Source organism: Phoca vitulina, unplaced genomic scaffold (genome assembly GCF_004348235.1).
Source record: "Phoca vitulina isolate PV1807 unplaced genomic scaffold, GSC_HSeal_1.0 scaffold8, whole genome shotgun sequence".
NCBI lineage: Eukaryota > Metazoa > Chordata > Mammalia > Carnivora > Phocidae > Phoca > Phoca vitulina.
The window spans coordinates 33,464,009-33,484,559 of NW_022589711.1; the positions used below are offsets into that span (position 1 = coordinate 33,464,009).

Here is a 20,551-nt window from a genome sequence, read left to right on the forward strand (position 1 = left end):
ATTCTTCTACCTGCTAAACACCCATGGTCCTCTAAGTGTTCTTAGGACATGGTTATCTCCCACCTTTTTAGTCCCTCTCCTCTAGATGTTTGTTACCCAGACTCATTAAGGGACTAAGATAAAGAGCATCGCACCCAACAACAACAACAACAAACCAGACAAATCACATGAAACTCCGAAAGTCTTGCACCCTTGTCCAAACAGGATGCATTAGTTTTCTCCCTTGTTCTCACTGTTTGTACTACATTCACTATTTACATTAGCTTTTTTCAGTTGTAGGACACTTTCTTCAGGTAAAGAAATCAGATCTAGAAATCTTCTCTTTTAGTATTGACCCATTTGTTTTTCAACATCAATTGCCTGCTTTTCCCTGCACTCCCTGCCACTCCCTTACCGCCCCCCCCAAAAAAGAACCCAGACACAAAACTGACGAATGTTCATTCTCCTCTGGAAATCTCTTTTGTTTTTGTTTTGTTTTGTTTTGTTTTGTTTTCTCAGTAGGGGAAAAATTGGGGGCAAACATAAATATCATCTTTAAGAAGTTAAACTGCTTTTAAAAAATTAATATATGTAAGCTGTAACAACAGTGATGAATCTGTGCGTATTAAGCTGATAAAATCCCTTTTTCTCTCTTTCCTCTTTCTTCTTCTAAGTTACTTCTTATTGTGCCATTCTCTTATTTTTAAATTCTGTCATAGGCAGAATATTCTTACTCCAGTTGCTGACCATGACACTAGTCTTTCTACATTTTCTGCATAAAAATGTAATTGCCATTTATAAGGACATGTAAGAAGAAAACGTGTAATATATATTATATAGGTAAAGACTAAAGTTGGAATACTATTCATAATTAGGAAGTAACTCTCAGCAAATTAATCAGTTAGGATCATCCTAGTGTTTCTTTTGTGACAGATAATGAAGGCTAGCAATTTAGTTTCTGTTTTTACCCCATGTCTTTCCCTGTTTCTACCCTGTGTCTTAGCTTCTGTTTTTACCCTGATTGTCATTAATGGAGTGATTGATACACAGTGATACCAGGAAAGTTGCAATTGATTTTTATTTACATTTTTTTCAAGAATATCATCTCAGATAAATAGTAATTACTGGAATAAAGAAACTCTTTATTACAAGAAGCTAAGTAATATTGTTGCTAATGGGAGGATGCTTCCAATTAATTCATTAATTTCTCTCTTTTCCAAACTTAAAACTCAGCTCCTCTCTAGTTTTTTTTTAACATTGCTACTTTTTTAACATTAAAAATAAAAGTAAGTCTATTGTATGAAAATAAATGTGTATATTACAAAACGTCTAAATACAAGGATATCCCTCCCGTAGAGTGAGTCTGAATTCTGTAGACGATGTTCTGGAACATGCCGAAGCCTCCTTTGTCTGTTTGACACCTTTCCACACTGTTAGGGCAGTGGTGTGGGGGAGGAAGAGGTGAAGGAGGCAGTAGTAAGGAAGCCATAGAGCACCTATTTTAGCATCCACTTGTGAGCACATATTTTCAGATGAGTAAACATGAATGTATGCAGGACAGAATATTTGAAATTATGACTGTGATTGAAAATTTGAAACCTAAGTTATATAAGTTTTCTTCTTTACCTTTATGATTTTCTGTAACAAATCTGAAACCATTAAATGTAAAAAATACCACAATTAAGTCTCTTTTGCTTAAATAATTATTTTAATGGTAAACGCATCAGCTTAATGAGTATTCCTTTACTAATCAAAATGTTACATATGCTGAAGAAGAAAGGGTAGTTTATGTCAGCTGGCAGAGAGGAATGTTGCTCAATTTTATGCCTTGTTTATTCAATAATTATTAAATCCCAAAGCCTTAGCTATTTTAAATGTGCTTTGGAATGAGGTGGGACATACAAATAAATATAGCTCAGGCCGTATATTGGGCTACTGGGGGCAGTAAGACAGATTAACAGAAGGGATCTTGGTCAGAGAAGTAGCAATTTCCTCGGTGACTTAGAGTGCATTTCATAGCAATAAGGATTGTTTAAATTAAAAACAAGGCTCCACTTTTACTTACTATCAGTTTGTTTTATTAAAATAGAGACAAAATAAGGAATGTCCTGGCACTGACAAGTAAGTCCTAAGGGACAGAATGAAACAGCCATTTGTGTTTCAGATAAATTCCTTGGTCCTGAATGGCTGTGAAGACTGATTGTGTTAACACTTCATCTGGTGTTCAGCATATAGTGGTGAATCAGTGTTGCCTAAAGGAGTGGATGTGTGAGCAGCTGACAGAATGAGGAAGGGATTTAAGTGAGTCATTGGAGAGCAGTGCTTGATGTTAGGGAGAAAGTGCTGTTATTCTTCTCTGATGGTTGTGAACCTACTTTGCCTCTCAGTTTCTGAATAGTTGCAGACAATCCTAAAGAACCTCAATCACATTTATTTTTTGCCTTCATTCACATTTTATGTAATAGCTGATACATTAGAAAATGGTGCAGGAAAATAAAATAAGTACTCATGAACTCAAGAATCCAAGAACCTAAGGACAAGAACTTGACCTCTTAATGTTGAAGCTACCTTTGTTTGTTGTTCCTTAATCCCCCATCCTTCTGCCATTTTTATTAGAGTAACCATTACGTCTTTTTCCCCACAGATTTTTACCAGATATTTATAGTTTTACCACATATTTATGTTTTTGTTTGTCTTATTTTGATTTCTTGAGCTTTATAAAAATTCTATCATACTACAATCGATATTTTTGACTTAAATTGTTGGCTGTATCTGAGTATATTTATTTTTAGCACTGTATAATATTTATAAAGTGATGACCTATTCTCTTTGTCTGGACATTTGAGTTCGCTATGGTTATTTTCATTTATTGATTGATTGCTATTACCATGCTGCTATAAATATACTTCTAAAGTGTAAACTCTATACAAGCAGGGATGTTTGTCTATTGATTTTTTTTAACCTAAAAAGGTGCCTGGTTTATAATGAGTGCTCAATAAATGCTTGTCATTGTTGCGCAGAAAAAAGGAACAGAAAATACTGTATGTGATGTCTAAAGGTGTCTGTGCAAGAGGTTTTCTGTTTGAAATTTGCTCATATATCCCTCAATAGAATTTTGAAAACCTGTGTCTGTTCATACATTTTTAAGTTGATATCTAATTTTTTAACAACTGTCTAAGTGGTAAGTTACAAATTACAAATTATAAGTGCTGTAATTTCTGGTATAGTTGTATATTGGCATTTTAAATTTAGACTGCAGTATCATTATTTTAATTAGGCCCAATGGAATCCAAATGCCATTGTGATTTTTTACCCACCATCGTTTATTTATAAAATGCAGATAAAAAGGTGTTTTTTTTTAAAAAACAGAAATTTTATATTTTTTCTCCCAAACTCATATTTCCATTTCACTATTCCCACATAATTTTATCATAGTACAATATATATTTGCACTTAGATTTTTTTTTTTTGGCCACCCTATTATACTTTGCGACAAAAGTTGCGTATATAAACCTGATTTTTAGCAAATTTCATGTTCTTTTAAGACTCTTTTAAGTGTGGGGCGCCTGGGTGGCTCAGTTGGTTAAGCGACTGCCTTCGGCTCAGGTCATGATCCTGGAGTCCCTGGATCGAGTCCCGCATCGGGCTCCCTGCTCGGCAGGGAGTCTGCTTCTCCCTCTGACCCTCCCCCCTCTCATGTGCTTGCTCTCTCTCATTCTCTCTCTCTCAAATAAATAAATTAAAAAAAAAAAAAAAAGACTCTTTTAAGTGTGAATTTTTTTCTGAATTTAGTTTTCATAACAAGTGTTATTAGTACACAGTTGGTTTAAAGCCATTTCAAAAAATAGTTATTGAACATAAAGTAAAACTTTGGAAATGCATCTCTTTAGATGAATGGGACTATCATTTTTCTATTTGTTCCTGGCTCTTGGGTGACTATCACTGACTACTAAAATGAGGCAGGATTCAGTGGAAATTCACGGTAAGAGAAGATATTTATTAGGCCACCAGTATGTGCAGTGTTTACATAAAGTGTTGCAGGGATCATTGCTAAGTGCACATTATGTATAGTAAAATCTGCTTTCTATTGTCATAGAAAGGAATCAACAAGTACAGAAGTGGTTGATAAGCGCCAGAAAGGATATTTATTACTAAGTAAAAAAACAAAAAAACAAATACCATTTGTAAGTGTCCAGTGATTTTTTAAATGCAAGGAAATGTTTTTCCTATGAATAATAAGTGTTCCAGAAAATATAAAATACTTCTTACCTCCTCTGTATGTTCCATTTTCTCAAAGATGGAATTCTGAGACATTAGAAATAATATAAACATTTTCATTTTTAATTCTTTGAAATGAGATATGGAGCATATTGTTTTAGTTCTATGATGCTTTTAAAAATATTCTGGATATATTAATTCTGTGATAGACTGATAAGGCATGTAGCCCTTATCTCATGCTTATTGCTATCATTTGTATTTCTTACTCTCATCCTGTTTTGTTTTCCTGTCATAGGCGAGGGGTCTCTCCCTCAGGTACAGTGCCTTCTTCCACAATTGCAAGGCATGGGAAAGTGAGGCTACTAAATGACAATTGTCATTTCCCATAATCCCACCCTACAATGTATAAGTATTCACTGTACCCTAATATGATATGTGTGTGTGTGTGTAGGAGTATTTCTAATGCCCACTTTGTCCTTAATAGAAACGCATTTCTACAGAAGACTAGGAAAGATTCAAAGCCATACAACCCACAAAGCATTGCTGATGTTATCATCATTAAAGGAGAATTCTCTGTCACTAATATTTTGGATTGTTCCCATTATTTGGCTTCCTTCAGTTTTGCTCTGTTTAGAAGATTGCATCATTATGAAACTGAAGATGAGTGAGGGTTTTTTTTTTTTAACAAAATGGAAGAAAGGATGATTTTGTGAAAGTGATTGTCACAACATGTGAAGCCTCTACTAAATATATATTCTCAGACAGATAGCTTCAGAATGCATACATTGCATATGGAAGCTGAGGGTCTGCAGTTTATTCCTTTAAATGTATCTGTGCCTATGAGAGGCTCCTCCTGTGCTCCAGGGTTATGCATGCCCAATTTGAAGACTTTTAATAAATACCTGGGAATAGATTGCTTAGTCATGGGATATGCCCTTTCCCCTTTACAAGGTAACTGCCAATTTGTTTACCTAAATAATTGTCCAAATTAACACCAACCAGATGGTATAAGAATTCTCATTTTCTCCATATCTTTGCCAATACTTACTACCAGATTTATTAATTTTAGGCAATCTAGTATATAAAATATTATACCTTGTTACTAAATAGCATTTCTGTGATTACTAATGTACTAAAGAAATTGAACATTTTCCCTTATGTTTATTTGTCATTCATTAGTCCTCTTCTATGCAAAGCCAATATATACCTTTTTGCCTATTTTTCTAGTGGATGTTTGTCTTTTGTTATTATTTCATAGAATTTATTTATATATTCTGGATTTTAATAATGTATTTGTTAAATATGTTGCAAATATCTTCCCCTAGTTTTGGCTAGGTTTTTTCATGTTTTTTATGGAATTTTTTGATGAACTGAAGTTCTCAAATGCAGTCTAATTGATCTTTGTTTTTTTCTTTGATTAAAGCTTTTGGAATTTATTGAAAAATTCTTTTCTACCTAAAGTTTATATCTTCCTCTTACAATTTTTGTAAAAGTTTTAAAGTTTAAAGTTTCTGATTTCACCTTTAAGTCTTTATTTTTTTAAATTTTATTTTATTATGTTATGGTAGTCACCCTACAATACATCATTAGTTTTTGATGTAGTGATCCATGATTCATTGTTTTCATATAACACCCAGTGCTCCACGCAGTACGTGCCCTCCTTAATACCCATCACCGGGCTAACCCATCCCTTCACCCACCCCCCGCAAGACCCTCAGTTTGTTTCCTGGAGTTCATAGTCTCTCATGGTTCATCTCTCCCTCCGATTTCCCCCCCTTCATTTTCTCTTCCTTCTCCTAATGTCCTCTATGCTATTCCTTATGTTCCACAAATAAGTGAAACCATATGATAATTGACTTTCTCTGCTTGACTTATTTCACTTAGCATCATCTCCTCCAGTCCCATCCGTGTTGATGTAAAAGTTGGGTATTCATCCTTTCTGATGGCTGAGTGATATTCCATTGTATATATGGACCACATCTTCTTTATCCATTCATCTGATGAAGGGCATCTCAGCTCTTTCCACAACTGGGCTATTGCAGACATTGCTGCTATGAACATTGGGGTGCATATGGCCCTTCTTTTCACTGCATCTGTGTCTTTGGGGTAAATACCTGTTAGTGCAATCACTTCACCTTTAAGTCTTTAATCCATCTGGAGTTTTTGTCTGTGGTTTGAAGTAGAGGTTCTAGTTTAGTTTTTCCCATCAATCTGCCATGCTGTTTCTATTATATATCAAGTTTCATGCTTGTGCAAATCTGTGCCTGGACTTTCTTGTTTTTTGTTTGTTTGCTTGTTTTGTTTTAGTCACTTTCTTTTTTTTTTTTAATTTTTTTTATTTATTTGAGAGAGAGAGAATGAGAGAGAGCACATGAGAGGGGGGAGGGTCAGAGGGAGAAGCAGACTCCCCGCCGAGCAGGGAGCCCGATGCGGGACTCGATCCCGGGACTCCAGGATCATGACCTGAGCCGAAGGCAGTCGCTTAACCAACTGAGCCACCCAGGCGCCCCTGTTTTAGTCACTTTCTATCCCTATGCAGATACCACACTCTCTTTACTACTATAGTATAATAAGTCTGGATATCTATGGCAGATTATAGATGGCAGCACACTTTTGACACATTTCCCATCAGACACTAGAGTCTGTTCTCCTCTATTAGGAATTGTTCTGCTCTTTGCTTTGACCAGTGGAATATAGCTCCATAACTAGGAGGATAACTGACAGTTTTCAGTGTGGTTCAAGGGATTGTTGTGCTGCCAAGAAGGAAGTCTAACTGCCCTGCTGGAGATGCCAGATGATGAGAACTTTACGAGTACATGGAGAGGGAGAAGGGAGCAGCTAAATCCATTCTGCTGGCTGTTCCTGACAAGGTACCAGGCATTTGAGTGAAGCTGTTTTGGACCATCCAGACCTATTCGCATCCATCTTAGTACCACTGAATGATCCCAGTAGACATCACATGAAGTAAAAAAATAAGTAAATAAAATAACAACCTAGCTGTGATAGCTTCCTGATATGTCCAACTGGGCTGGGCTACCATCTCCCCTTATTCAGTCAAGTACTAATTTAGGTACTGCTGTGAAAGGATTTTGCAGATGCAGTTAAAGCCACTAATCAGTTGACTTTAAGTAAGGGTAGTTATCCTGGTAGGCTTAACTTAATTTGTTGGATTGCCTTAAATGCAGGCCTGTATGTTTCTCAAGGGAGAAAAGAAATTCTGCCTTCAGACAGCAGTTTATGCCTATGTCCATGGAATTCAGACCTCCATATAATCTTTCCTTCCTGATTTTCTCCCATACAGACTTACTTAGGCAGCTCCCAGAATTAAGTAGGCCAGTTCCTTGAAATAAATAAATTTTTGTAAGAAATCTTACTGGTTTTACTTCTTGATTGAATTTTTACTGATATACTAGCCAAACCCTGCCCACATTCCTGATCCATAAAATCATGAAATTAATTAAATACTTGTTTTAAGCCACTAAAATTTGGGATAGTTTCCTACAAAGCAGTAGATAGTCAAAACAATATTAAAAAGAGCAACTAACTTCCTCCTGCCCTCCCTTCCTCCTTCCTTCCTTCCTCCCTCCCTTCCTTCCTTCCTTCCTTCCTTTCTTTCTCTCTCCTTCTTTCTTTCTTTCTTTCTTTCTTTCTTTCTTTCTTTCTTTCTTTCTTTCTTTCTTTCTTTCTTTCTTTCTTTCTTTCTTGTATCTTAGCTATTCTTGGTCTTTGCTTTTCCATACAAATTTTAAAATTAACTTTTGCAGTGTCTTTACAAACTCTCTTGATATCTTGATGGGAATTGTATTATATCTAAAGACCAATTTTAGGTCAATGACATCATTATGGTATTGTATCTTCCTATCCATTTATTTATTTTTTCATTTATTTCTTCAATGTTTTTCAAAAATGTTTTAAATCTTCTCCAATAGGTCTTATATATTTTTGTCATATTTTTCTAGGTACTTTAAATTGCTAATGTTATTATATGTATTTTTTGAAATGAAAATTCTGTTGTTGGGGGGAATGGTTTTTATATAGTAATCTTATATTTCTGCAAGCATGTTAAACTCTCTTACTAATTTGAGTACTTTGCCTGAAGAATCTTTTAAGTTTTCATTTTCTGTCATATTTGTACTCCCTTCTCTTAACCCATATGTTCCCTTTAGAAACTCTTAAGTGGAAGGTAGATGATAACAAAAAGCTGATTTTAAGTTTACTTATGGCCTAATTTATACATATTGCAGTTAGTGGTATGTATACTTTTAGAGTACTGATGTATGTTCTTCTGTTGGGCCTTTGGAACTTAATCAGAAATGTTACAGTGCACTCAGAGGTTAAGGTCCCAGCTTTGCCACTGATGAGTTGCATGACCTTGGATACATTATTTAACTTTTATAGACTTGCTTTTTTACCCTCTAAGATGGGGATTAAAATAAGCCTATATCATGGGGTTGTCTTAAGGACAAAATTTAGTTGAGTGTGTGCATTCAAAACTCTCATCACTTTGAAAGCACTCAGTAAATGGTGATTATTGTGATTGTAGGCAAATAACCATCTATATTTAATTAAAAGTGTTTATTAAGTATTTTTAACTTTTATATGATTGAGATCATACTTTATTGTGAGATTTTAACTTTTAAATAGTGTTTTCTCACCCACATGGTCTGGGAAGGCTGGCAAAAAGCAGGTGAATTTGGTCTTTCATATTTCCCTTCCCTTTTTGGATACCCCGTACTTCTGTTCAGTAATTTTCCTTTTGTGTGCTTAGTGTTCTTATATGATGACATTCTTAGGGGAATGAAACTCATAAAATGGATACAAAAGAATTTGTGATTTATGTGATCTCCATGGCAGATTGTTTCTTCAAAGATTATTCTGTGTATGTATGTGTGTGTATCTCATCCAATATACTCTTCTTACAATTCGATGTTGATGTACCTTCATCAAGAGGTGAAGAGTCTTTATTACCTGCCCTTGAAATTGGGTGGGCTTTTGTAAATGTCTTGACCAGTAGAATATGGGAAAGTTATGCAATTTGACTTCTGCAGCCAGATCATGAAAGGCATTAGGACTTTTGCTTGGCTATTCTCTGGACACTTACCCTTGGAACCATGTTGTGAGGAAGTACAGGTCACATAGAAAAGGTTTAACAGTTTCTTTAGGTCTTCATTTCCTTCCAAAAATCCTGTCCTGTAAAACTTAAATATAATTTGTATGCCTTTCTGTTATTAATTTGTCTTCTGTTACAGAGCTCTCAGCAGAGAACTTAAAAGGATAGAAGAAAATGACTTTTTTTTAAAAGATTTTATTTATTTATTTGACTGAGAGAGACAGAGTGAGAGAGGGAACACAAGCAGGGGGAGCAGGAGAGGGAGAAGCAGGCTTCCCACCGAGCAGGGAGCCTGATGCCGGGCTCAATCCCAGGACCCTGGGATCATGACCTGAGCCAAAGGCAGATGCTTGACTGAGCCACCCAGGCGCCCCGACATTTTCCTTTTTCTACATCTTTTTATTTCTTGGTGTTGTTTTTTTGGTGAGTAGAGTCTTTCATTTTGATTAAGAACCATTCATCACTCAGTTTTTTAATGATAGTAAGCAGTAGGAAAGAAGGAGGCTAGGTAAATTTGTCAGCCTAATTTACAAAGATATAATTGCATGGAAGACCAAAGATAAGATCTTTGTGTTTGCTTTCTATTATTTAATGTTTCCAAGAATAAAACATATATAATGTAATTAATTTTTCAAAAACTATATTTGCAGTGGCAATACAACTTAGTTTTGCCACTTAGCTTTGATGAAAAGTTTTTGTAAATTAAACTAGTATTTCTTTTCAAATGTAGATTTTCCAAATTATACCCTTAATGACTTTTTAAAAAATAAGACTATGCCAGCTAAGAGAACAAAACCACCTCAAGAAAAGCAACATTTTGGAATTGAACTAAAAAATATGTGTAAAATGAAGTCAAAGTGAAAATCTAGGATTGGGGGCACTTAGGTGGCTTAGTCAGTTAAGCGTCTGCCTTTGGCTCAGGTCACCATCCCAGGGTCCTGGGATGGAGCCCCAGGTTGAGCTCCCCGCTCAGTGGGGGTCTGCTTCTCCCTCTGTACCCCCCACTCATGCTTTCTCTCCCTCTCTCTCAAATAGATAAATAAAATCTTTAAAAAAAGAAAAAGGAAATCTAGGATTATAAGAAATTCTTCCTTAGGGGAATGTGTGTGTGTGTGTGAGAAAGACAGAGGCAGAGAGAGAGAGTGCATTTGTGCATGTGTGTTTGCATTTAAACAAAAATTATCCTGTCACTGTCCTTCCTTTCAAATTGTTCTGACCCTCAGACAATGGAGAACAAACATAATATGCCTGCATGACTCATTCTAAAACCAAATCTTAAAGGGAGACATTGAAGAAAAAAAAAGTCTCCATTTGTATTTGTTTCTTTTCACCATTATGCACTTGTCTTTTACTCAGACCAACACCTCCTGTGGTTTTATTTCATGAGTAAGAGTGCACAAATGATTATATGTGGACTTTGTGTTAGAGAAAGGATTATTACCTTGGAGCAAAACTCCAATAGCCTGACTCTAGTAATGTCAAGTTAAGCTTATATTCCAAAAATGAATATTTAAATGATGTTTTGAATGTTTTCTTTTTTGATTGCTTTATAGGATTAAAAGCCTGAAACCAGAATCTCTGTTTTAGTAATAAGGTTCGGCCAAAGGTGAGGGGAAAAAACAAGACCCAAGCAAGGAGCTAATAGCAGATAATACTGGCATATTTAGTTGGAATATTCAAATTTGATCTTACTTATAAATGCATTAAATGGTTCATCTGCATTTTCTATTGAGTGTCAGAGCAACATATAATTAAGAGAAATTTTTTGTAATTGTAGAGTACCCTATCATAGCTTAATAATCTTCTTATGCTTTGTTTAATGTTGTTTAAAATGTTTCATTTTGTGGAAAGGGTCATGCTCCCTTTCAGGGGGCTAGCTGTGTCTAAGGACAGGTTTCAAAATTATAAGGGGCATTTTTATGTAGATGCTATAAATTAGCAAATAACTACTAGCTGGTTATCTAATAAAAAGAGTAGATTACAATAATTTATGCAGTTGAAGAAAGGTAAAACTGCTGAGAGGAAAAAAAATTAATTTTTTTTTTCATCTGTACCAATGGTATCTATTGCTGTGAGTATTTTTCCATCTGAATTTGGCCTTAAAATTAGAGAAAAATCATGCCACAGTTATAAAGGAGATTTAAACATAAAGATAAGAGGAGTCTGTTATGGACTGAATTGTGTCCCTCTAAAAATCCATATGTTTTAATCCCTAACCCCCAGTGTAACTGTATTGGAGTTAGAGCCTTTAAGGGGATAATTAAAGTTAAAAGAGGTCATAAGGGTGGGGCCCTAATCTAATAGGACTGGTGTCCTTATAAGAAGGGGAAGAGACACCAGAAATATGTGCACACAGAGGAAGAGCAGACTAGGACACAATGAAAAGACAGCTATCTGGAAACCAGGAAGAAAGGTCTCACCAGAAATCAACCCTGCCAGCACCTTGATACTAGATTTCCAGCTTCCAGAACTGGGGACAAATACATTTCTATTGTTTAACCCACCCAACCTGTGGTATTTTGTAATGGCAGCTCAAGCCAGCTGACACAAGAACTGAGTAGGATCTAGCCCCAGAAGTTTTAATATCAACTCTCTAAGTTAGTGCCAATGAAACCTGCATCAGCTGGACATATCCAATCTTGCTTTACCTTTATATTTATGACTAATTATTCTGCTACTCAGCTATGTATCAACATTTAAAACAATTATGCATAATAATTATTAGTTTATGAAATATTTCACATTCATTTGATTCTTAGGGAATGTGATATTCTTGGAAAGTCATATTCTAATCACCCTGCTATTTATCCTAATGAAATCATTTAGTATAAACACCAAGAGAAATCTATGGATAAAGAGGTAACATGTTAGCATCTTGCTTTGCAGCCAGTGAAGCAATGGAAGGAAGAGGGTTTACAAATAGATTAGAGCCTTGCTACTCAATGTGTGGCCCCATATATCAGTGGCATCAGCATCACTTTGAAGTTAGATAGAAAGGCAGAATCTTGGGGTGCCTGGGCGGCTCAGTCTGTTGAGTGTCCAACTCTTGATTTCAACTCAGGTCATGATCATGACCTCAGGGTCCTGGGATAGAGCCCTGTGTTGGGCTCTACACTCAGTGCGGAGTCTGCTGGAGATTCTTTCCTCTCTTTCTCCCTCCTCCACTCTCTCTTTCAAATAAATTAAATAAATAAATAAATAAAATCTTAAAAAAAAAAAGAAAAAAGAAAAGCAGAATCTTAGGCTGTACTCCAGACCTACTGAATCATGATAATGAGTTATCACTTCACATCTATTAGAATGGCTATTATCAAAAAGACAAGAGATAACAATTGTTGGTGAGGATGTGGAGAAAAGGGAACCATTGTGCACTGTTGGTGGGAATGTTAATTGGTACAGCCACTAGAGAAAACAGTATAGAGGTTCTTCAGAAAATTAAAAATAGAGCTATCAGATGATCCAGCAATTCCATTTCTGGGTATATATCTGAAGAAAATGAAATCACAGTAGCCAAAATATAGAAACAACCTAAGTGTCCATCAACAGGTGAATGGATAAAAAAAAGATATGTGTGTGTGTGTATGTGTGTGTGTGTGTACACAAATGGAATATCATTCAGTCATTAAAAAGGAAATACTGCCATTTGGAACAACTTGGATAGATCTTGAGGGCATTATGTTAAGTGAAATAAATCAGAGAAGGAAAAATATTGCATGATTATACTTATATGTGGAATCTTAAAGAAAGCCAAACTCATAGAAACAGAATGTAGAATGGTGGTTGTCAGTGGTTGGGGGGTGGGGTAATGGGGAGATGTTGTTCAAAGGGTACAAACTTCCAGTTATAAGATGAATAAGTTCTGGGGATCAGTTATATGGCGTGGTGACTAGAATTAATGATACTATATTATATCCTTAAAAGTTGTCAAGATAGTAAATTTTAAATGTTCTCATCACAGAAAAAAATGTAATTATGTGAGACGATCTATGTGTTAACTAATATATTATTGTGGTAATTGTTTTGCAATATATATGTGTATCAAATTATGACATTGTACACCTTAAATGTATGCAGTGTTGTATGTCAGTGATTATTGACATAAATCCTTAATAAATCTGGGGGGAAAACCTCACTGCAAAGCTACCATAATTAAGATAACAGTGGCACTGGCCAAGGATTGACATATAGTCCATGAAATAAGAATTGAGAGTCCAAAAGGAACCTTTACATTTATGATCAATTTGGAGAGAGGTGCCAAGGCAATTCGATAAAGAAAAAAATTATCCTTTTAGTAAATGGTCTGAGATAATTACTATCTGCATGCAAAAGAATGAAGTTAGATCCCTTTCTCACACCCAGAAGTAACTCAAAATGAATTATAGAGGTATGTATGAGTTAAAACTATAAAACTCTTACAAGAAAATATAGGAATAAACCATGTGACTTTGGTTTAGGCCAATCTTTTTTAGATATGACACTAAAGTGCAAGTGGCATTAGAAAAAAATTAATTGGACTTCCTCAAATTTAAAGTTTTGTGCTTCAAAGGATACCATCAAGAAAGTGAAAATATAACCTGTGTAATAGAGGAAATATTTGCAAATAACATCTGATAAGAGATTTGTAGATCTGGATTATATAATGGTCTCTCACAAGTCAAAAAGACAAATAATCCGTTGTAGAAATGGGCCAAGGATCTAAATAGGCATTTATCCCAAGAAGATATACGGATGCCTAATATGCACATGGAAAGATGCTCAACATTATTAACCCTTAAGGAAATGCACCATTGGGGTGACTGGGTGGCTCAGTGGGTTAAGCATCTCCCATTGGCTCAGGTTATGATCTCTGGGTCCTGGGATTGAGCCCCACGTTGGGCTCCCTGCTCAGCGGGGAGCCTACTTCTCCCTCTGCTGGTCCCCCTGCTGGTGCTCTCTCTCTGGCAAATAAATAAATAAAATCTTTAAAAAATAAAAAGGAAATGCACCAAAGCCATAATGAGATATCATTATCACACTCACTATGATGGCTATAGTAATAATAATAAAAAGCATAGATAATAGTGTTGACAAGGATGTAGTTAGAGAAATTGGAACCCTTAAACACTGTTCATAGGGATGTAAAATGGTGTAGCCACTTTGGAAAGCAATCTTTCAGTTCCTCAAAAGGTTAAACATAGATTTACCATACAACCCAGCAATTCTATTCCTAGGACAAGTACTCCAAAGAAATGAAAATCTATGTTCACTCAAAACTGAATGCAAATACTCATAGCAGCATTATTTATAGGCAAAAAGTAGAAACAACCCACATGTCCATCAACTGATGAATGGATAAATAAAATGGGGTATATTCATACAATAGAATATTATTCAGCGAGCCCATGGTCTCATCTCCATGGCGATGCTGTGTCTCTGGTTCCTCGCTCCGAACTCCACGTGAACCGCGAGCTGGGCTGGCCTGTGGTGTCTGCCCTGCGGACCTGCAGTGTGAGAGGACCATGAGCGGGTTCCGGCTCCGGAGCTTCACGGCTGCCGAGGCAGCGCGCGAGAAGAGAAAGTGATGATTGAACCAAATGAAGCAATGTCAGAGAAGGAAGTCTCTTCAAAAAATATTGAAAATACAGCTTCTTTAAGGAATACTGAAAATAGAGTATCTTCAAAGTGTACTGAAAATAAAGATACAGAAACGAATCTACAGTCTAAGCTATGGTCATCTTCCTTCCTAAAGGAAAGCACAGGTCAAGTGAGCAAAGATGCAGTCCTTGCAGAGCAGGAGAAAAATAACGAACATTGCCCTCAGGATATTGATGATAAGTTGTCTAAATCAACGGACGATGATGGTGAAGATGATACCAGTGATGAAGATAATGATGAAGACAGTAACCCTAATAAGGATACTCATGCCCCATTAGAACTAATGGCAGAATTCCTGAGAGCAGAAATGGGCCAAGACTACCATTTGGCAAAAAAATTATGTCAGGTGATCCTAATCTATGAACCAGAAAATCATGAGGCCAAGGAGTTTTTCTCACTTATTGAAGAAATGTTGCTAATGGAGAAATCCCAAAATCTTGAGAAAGATGATGCAGATAGTGAAGAAGATAGTAGCGGTGAGAGTGAAGGAGAAAGCAGTGAGGAGCTATGTGAAGAAAGCTCTGATGAATGTGAAGACGGGTGATGAAAGTTGCTGCTATGGTTCAATCTTCATGTATTTTCATTACTGTATACCATGGAAATATAAAGAACAATGCTGTATTTAAAAAAAATTAAAAAAAGAATATTTTAGGCAATATAAAGGAATGAAGTACTTATACATGCCTGAACATAGATGGACTTTGAAAACATGCTAAATGAAAGAAGCCACTCACAAAATACAAAAAACGGTATATGACATGCCCTCCATAGGCAAACCTATAGGGTCAGAAAGTAGATTCATTGTGGCCAAACATTGAGGGTTTCTGGGAGGAAATGGGAAGTGACTATTAACTGGTACAAAATTTATTTTTAGAGGGATGAAGATACTCTAAAAATAATTGTGGTTGTGTTTTCACAAACCTGTGAATATAGTAAAAAAAAAAATTGAAATGTACACTTTAAATGGGTGAATTATATGCTATGTTAATCATATTTCAATAAAGGTATTATGTTAAAAAAAATTCCCAGTGTTATCTTTCTTGATTCCAGACCAACAAAAAATTCTACCCAGGGACTTTAGAGCCATGATTTTATAAATAAAAATTTGTAATCTGTCAAGTGTATTTTGTTTACTTTTATTTTTGTTTTTGCTATAAACTTTTCAACTGTATGCTAAACATGAAATTGTCCTTAACTTCTTTGTGTCTATAACTTATTATTTAAAATATTATTGTTTTAGGGCAATTACATTAACTGTTGGCTATGAAAAAGGTAAAATTAAAAGCTAAAATATTTCCTAGAACCATCATTAAAACTCTTATTGGAAAGTGGAAAATAATGAGAAAAATATAATTTGATAAACTCAAAGAGGAAAATTTTATAGAATCTATAAATTAGGGTCAAAGAAACCACAGGAGCATCTTGAAACTGAAATAGCAATGTTATGTCATAAAATCATAGAATTTCATAGATAACTTTAGCTCTAATTTAGGTGCATCTACCAAGTATAAAAAAATCCCATCTATATCTTCCAAATTGATTGACCTCCTGAAAGGAATAACAAAGAGGAGGTCACTGAGAAGTGCAGGTCTTTTGATTTCCTTCTTTGGGTAATGCCTTTGTTACCCCTTAGTATGTCATTGTAACTGAAGAATACAGTTCTTTGTCAGGTATGGCAGGCTGAATCATTTGGAATATCAAATTCATCAATGCTGTCTAATTTTAAATAGTTCTTTTTGGATTTTTTTAAATGAGGCTATGCCACCTGAATGATAGGGCTCCAAGTTTATGTTTCAGATTTTTCAGTATGTTGGACCTGTTCAGAATCCAAAGCAAGACACCAAGAATAAGACTTTAGCCATTTGCCTAGTTCCAGACTGCATAAATCACTTACTTGAATTAGCAAAAAGAAATAAGCAATCAGACAAACAAACCAATAAATAAGTAAATAAGACATACTGTGCCAGCAAACATACTACCCTTGTCCAAAATGCTAGAGTTTGGTAGCCTGGAATTTGTTATATTCCATTTATAGGATACTGTTTTTCTTCAGCATGAAGGTCTGACACTGCTACGTTGTTGAGTAGGGTACTAATTTTCCCAAGTGGGATGGATGGAGCATATCATGACTGATAATCTAGATCCCCGGGTACCATTGCTCCATTGTGTTACAATACACTTATTGACCAGTGGTGTCTAGCTAGCTACTGGATTGCTTGTCTGTTGTCATCAGGCAACAAATTTCAGGTATCTCAGTAACAAGATGTGTGTCTCTGTTTACATCAGTGTTCAACATCTAGCTATCCTTAGTGAAGGTTGTGTTCTCTCATCTCAGACCTCATAGAAGTGCATAAACTCACATGGATGCAGCTATTCTAGCTTGTCTTTAGGAAAGGTAATTTTATCTCACTGAGGGTAAGAGTATTTTATAAGGATTTTTTTTAATGAAAGGAAGTAAAAAAGTGACACTAACTTATAAGGCTAATCAAGTGCTAGACTGGGGCTGGGGAAGGAGATAGGCAAACATTGCAGTTAACACATGGTTAATCTTTCATTGCTATTTTAGCTCCTGCCTGGAAAAGGCTCTGGAATTCATGTCATTGAGATAAGGCTGTGAAGAGAAGGACATTTAGTAAGACAGAGAGACTTGGGTTTGCATTACAGCTCTGCCTTTTAACTGGTGCTGTGGTTCATTTTATAGAACCTTTCTAAGCTCAATTTCCTCCTCTTATCCTAGTTACTGCACAGTATGGGTAGTGGGGATGAAATGGCGCAACCCGGGTTTAGCACGCAGCAACTGTAAAAAGTGCTCCACAGAGTGTTCATTCCCTCTGTGTTTCTGTACAATCTATAAGACATCCTCTGACTTCCCTTGTTCCGCTGTACACAAAAGTGGAGACAGAGCCATATTTCACTTTTGCTACAGGGAAGAGGATCCAGGGGAGTGTTAACAAACAAATAGGAGTGCCCGTTGAGGAACACTCCCTTTCCTGGCTCCCACTAGCAGCAGTTTCTTACTCTTCTCGAAGTGAAGTTTTAGCTGAGTCATAGTGAGATATTTCTCTGATCAGTTTATGCAATAAATATTTGTATTGGAGGTAGAGGGATGTGGCTGGCTCCCTGAGTTTTGAAGCCTTCTGGTTAGCAAGTAAGGTGCACAACATTTTTGTTGTGTTGTCTTATTTTCTCTGTTCTTAAGATTCCTGGAAAGATAACATGTGCCCATACATAAGAATGTATGCATATTCACATGTATGTATGCCATTTTATTTTAATTAAACACATAGAAATTGACATAAGCTGCTGTAAATTATCATGATTTTGCACACCTTTTTGTGTCCCATCAGAGGCTGACTTAAACCACCTTAGAATTTTCCGTGCTCTTTAATCCTGTTGCTAACCCACTGCCATCCACCTCCTCCCTTATAATGATTGCTGTATGGCTCCCTGAAAAACTAACACTCTAGCCCTCCTTCCCTCTGACATCTTTCTGTAACACTTGCTGGCTCATTCTACTCTTGGTCTCTGAATGTAGACATCCTATTACTACAAAGTTTTAGCATACTTCTTTTCTAAAAAGCCTTACCTTACAAATCTCTCATGACTGCCCACTTATTTGAGCCTTAAGTTGTACCCATACTCCTAATTGTTATACCTATAACCCTAGCTGCATGCCAGGCATTTCACATTTTTCAAATATAAAACCAAGCTCATCTCATTGCAATGCCCTTCTAATTTCTAATCTATTTCTTTCCTATAACAAACACTCACAAAAATGTCTGGTCTTAATTTTGTTTTGTTTTGTTTTAACAGCACTATCAGTACCTGAAAACCTTGGAGGCTTATGTTAGAGTGATTCTGTCATATCTGATTTTTGAATCTTACTTCAAATACCTTCCTAGGATTAAAAGTTCAGGACCTGAACTTTTAAGGCTAAATTACCATATTTACCTCTTCTTGGACTTTCTGTTCATTCGAACCTATTTAGCAATTAGCCACAGAACTCATTCTGCTTTTTAGAATACACTGTTTAATATTGTCACGCTTTTTAGATACCTGTTCTCTAAAACTGGAGAACTCCAAACTTCTACATGGCATTGTTAATGATCCAGTGCACCGAGGTTCCTCAAATCTGGTGACACCCTGCTTCTAGAACAGGGCATTTGCTGCTGCTTCTCCCACATTGAAGATATACACCACCTTTTTTTATATTTTTGAGTTGGACCGGTCTCAAAGTATGATCAATTAAGTAATAAATCTCATTGATGTTATGTGATCTGGTAATTAAATTTAGTGTGGTGACTAGATATTTTATGCATTTTACATTCTAGTAAATTTTAAACATTTTCTCGTATTTTATATATCTTAACATGCTAATCAATAAGAATTGAATATTATAGCTAGTTTATCTTATTTGTCATGTGTAGTTTATCTTTTTGACATCTCTAACAGAGAAATGGTCCTGGAACTCGAGATAAAAGTGTCAAAGCAATATTTTGCCAGTTTGTCTGTTTGAAAGTTGGGTTTTTGCTCAATTCCTAATGAGAATTAACATAACTTGCTTCTTCTTCTTCTTTTTTTTTAATCACTAGCATTTTTCTGAAAGCCTTGACATACAATAGGAACTCAATCAAAGTTTGTTGAATAAATGAGTAAATGAACGAAGAAACTCAAATTCAATTCAGATATTCAGAGTAAGTAGAACTGATGTTCTTCAACAAATTACTTTAACAATATGGTAATTTTCCCACTTGTGGTTGAGTTTCTGGAGTTTAATTCAGTCAGAGAGATATCTATTCACTCAAGAATAAATGAGGTAAAGTTATGGGAAGTATGTAACACCTGTCATTAGTTTCACAAAAACATCCAAGGGTAATATCCCTAATACTTTAAGGATTGTGTTGTCTTCATAACACTGGCCATTAGGATCAACTACACAGCTTCTATGTGGTGGGTATCATGTTGGCTTTTAAAGCCACAACAGTCTTCTTTGTGGAGGAATTCTCTTCTAACCTGCAGTGGTATTCCTCACTGTTATTAATTCATTGCTGAGAACTACAGCCAGCTTAGTCCTGAGCCATGGGTTGTACTGTATGCAATATTCTTTCTTAATTGTCCAACTGAATTACAGAGTACATCTTGATCAAGACAGCAGTTATTTCAAGTGGTACTTGTACCTGTAGATTTCATTTTGTACATATCAAATGTACATTTTGTACATTTTGTACATTTCATTTTGTACACTTGAAGTGTGTCAATTCAAATCTCACTCACTGATATCTGCCTTAGTCACACTCATCTTTTTGCTCCAATTTATTAAACACCTATCTTAAAATATAAAACACAAGTGAGAAGAAATGAAGTACCATTTTGCATATAACTACAGAATGAATTTCATTTCCTTAATGTTTGGAACCAGTATATGAGGTAAAGTTATGGGAAGTATGTAACACCTGTGCCTATATTTGGGAAGTTAATTTGAATTGGGGTTATTTTCCAGTTTTTCTGGGACAGTAACTTGATCTGAATTCTATTTTCTCTTCAAGTCTTGTTCCCCTTGTCCCCAACATGGAGCTGATTTGTGTCATTTTAATTTTATTTTTATTCTCA

The 20,551-nt window shown here is 35.6% G+C and overlaps 1 protein-coding gene across 11 annotated transcripts in view; it reads left to right on the top strand.

Moving 5' to 3' along the window:
- LOC116633800 (glutamate-rich protein 2-like) overlaps positions 1-20,551 on the top strand; it is a 497,520-nt gene that overhangs the window by 255,674 nt on the left and 221,295 nt on the right. For 7 of the 11 annotated variants that reach the window (XM_032406505.1, XM_032406501.1, XM_032406504.1 and 4 more), the window contains exon 1: positions 14,476-19,635. The exons of 1 other annotated variant lie outside the window; for it this stretch is intronic. In XM_032406505.1, the coding sequence (XP_032262396.1) occupies positions 14,868-15,485 (618 nt within the window). In that variant the 5' untranslated portion in view covers positions 14,476-14,867 and the 3' untranslated portion in view covers positions 15,486-19,635. Of the gene's footprint in view, positions 1-14,475; positions 19,636-20,551 lie in introns of those variants that run through there. 3 more of the 11 variants (XR_004299784.1, XR_004299785.1, XR_004299786.1) reach the window with 1 other exon arrangement.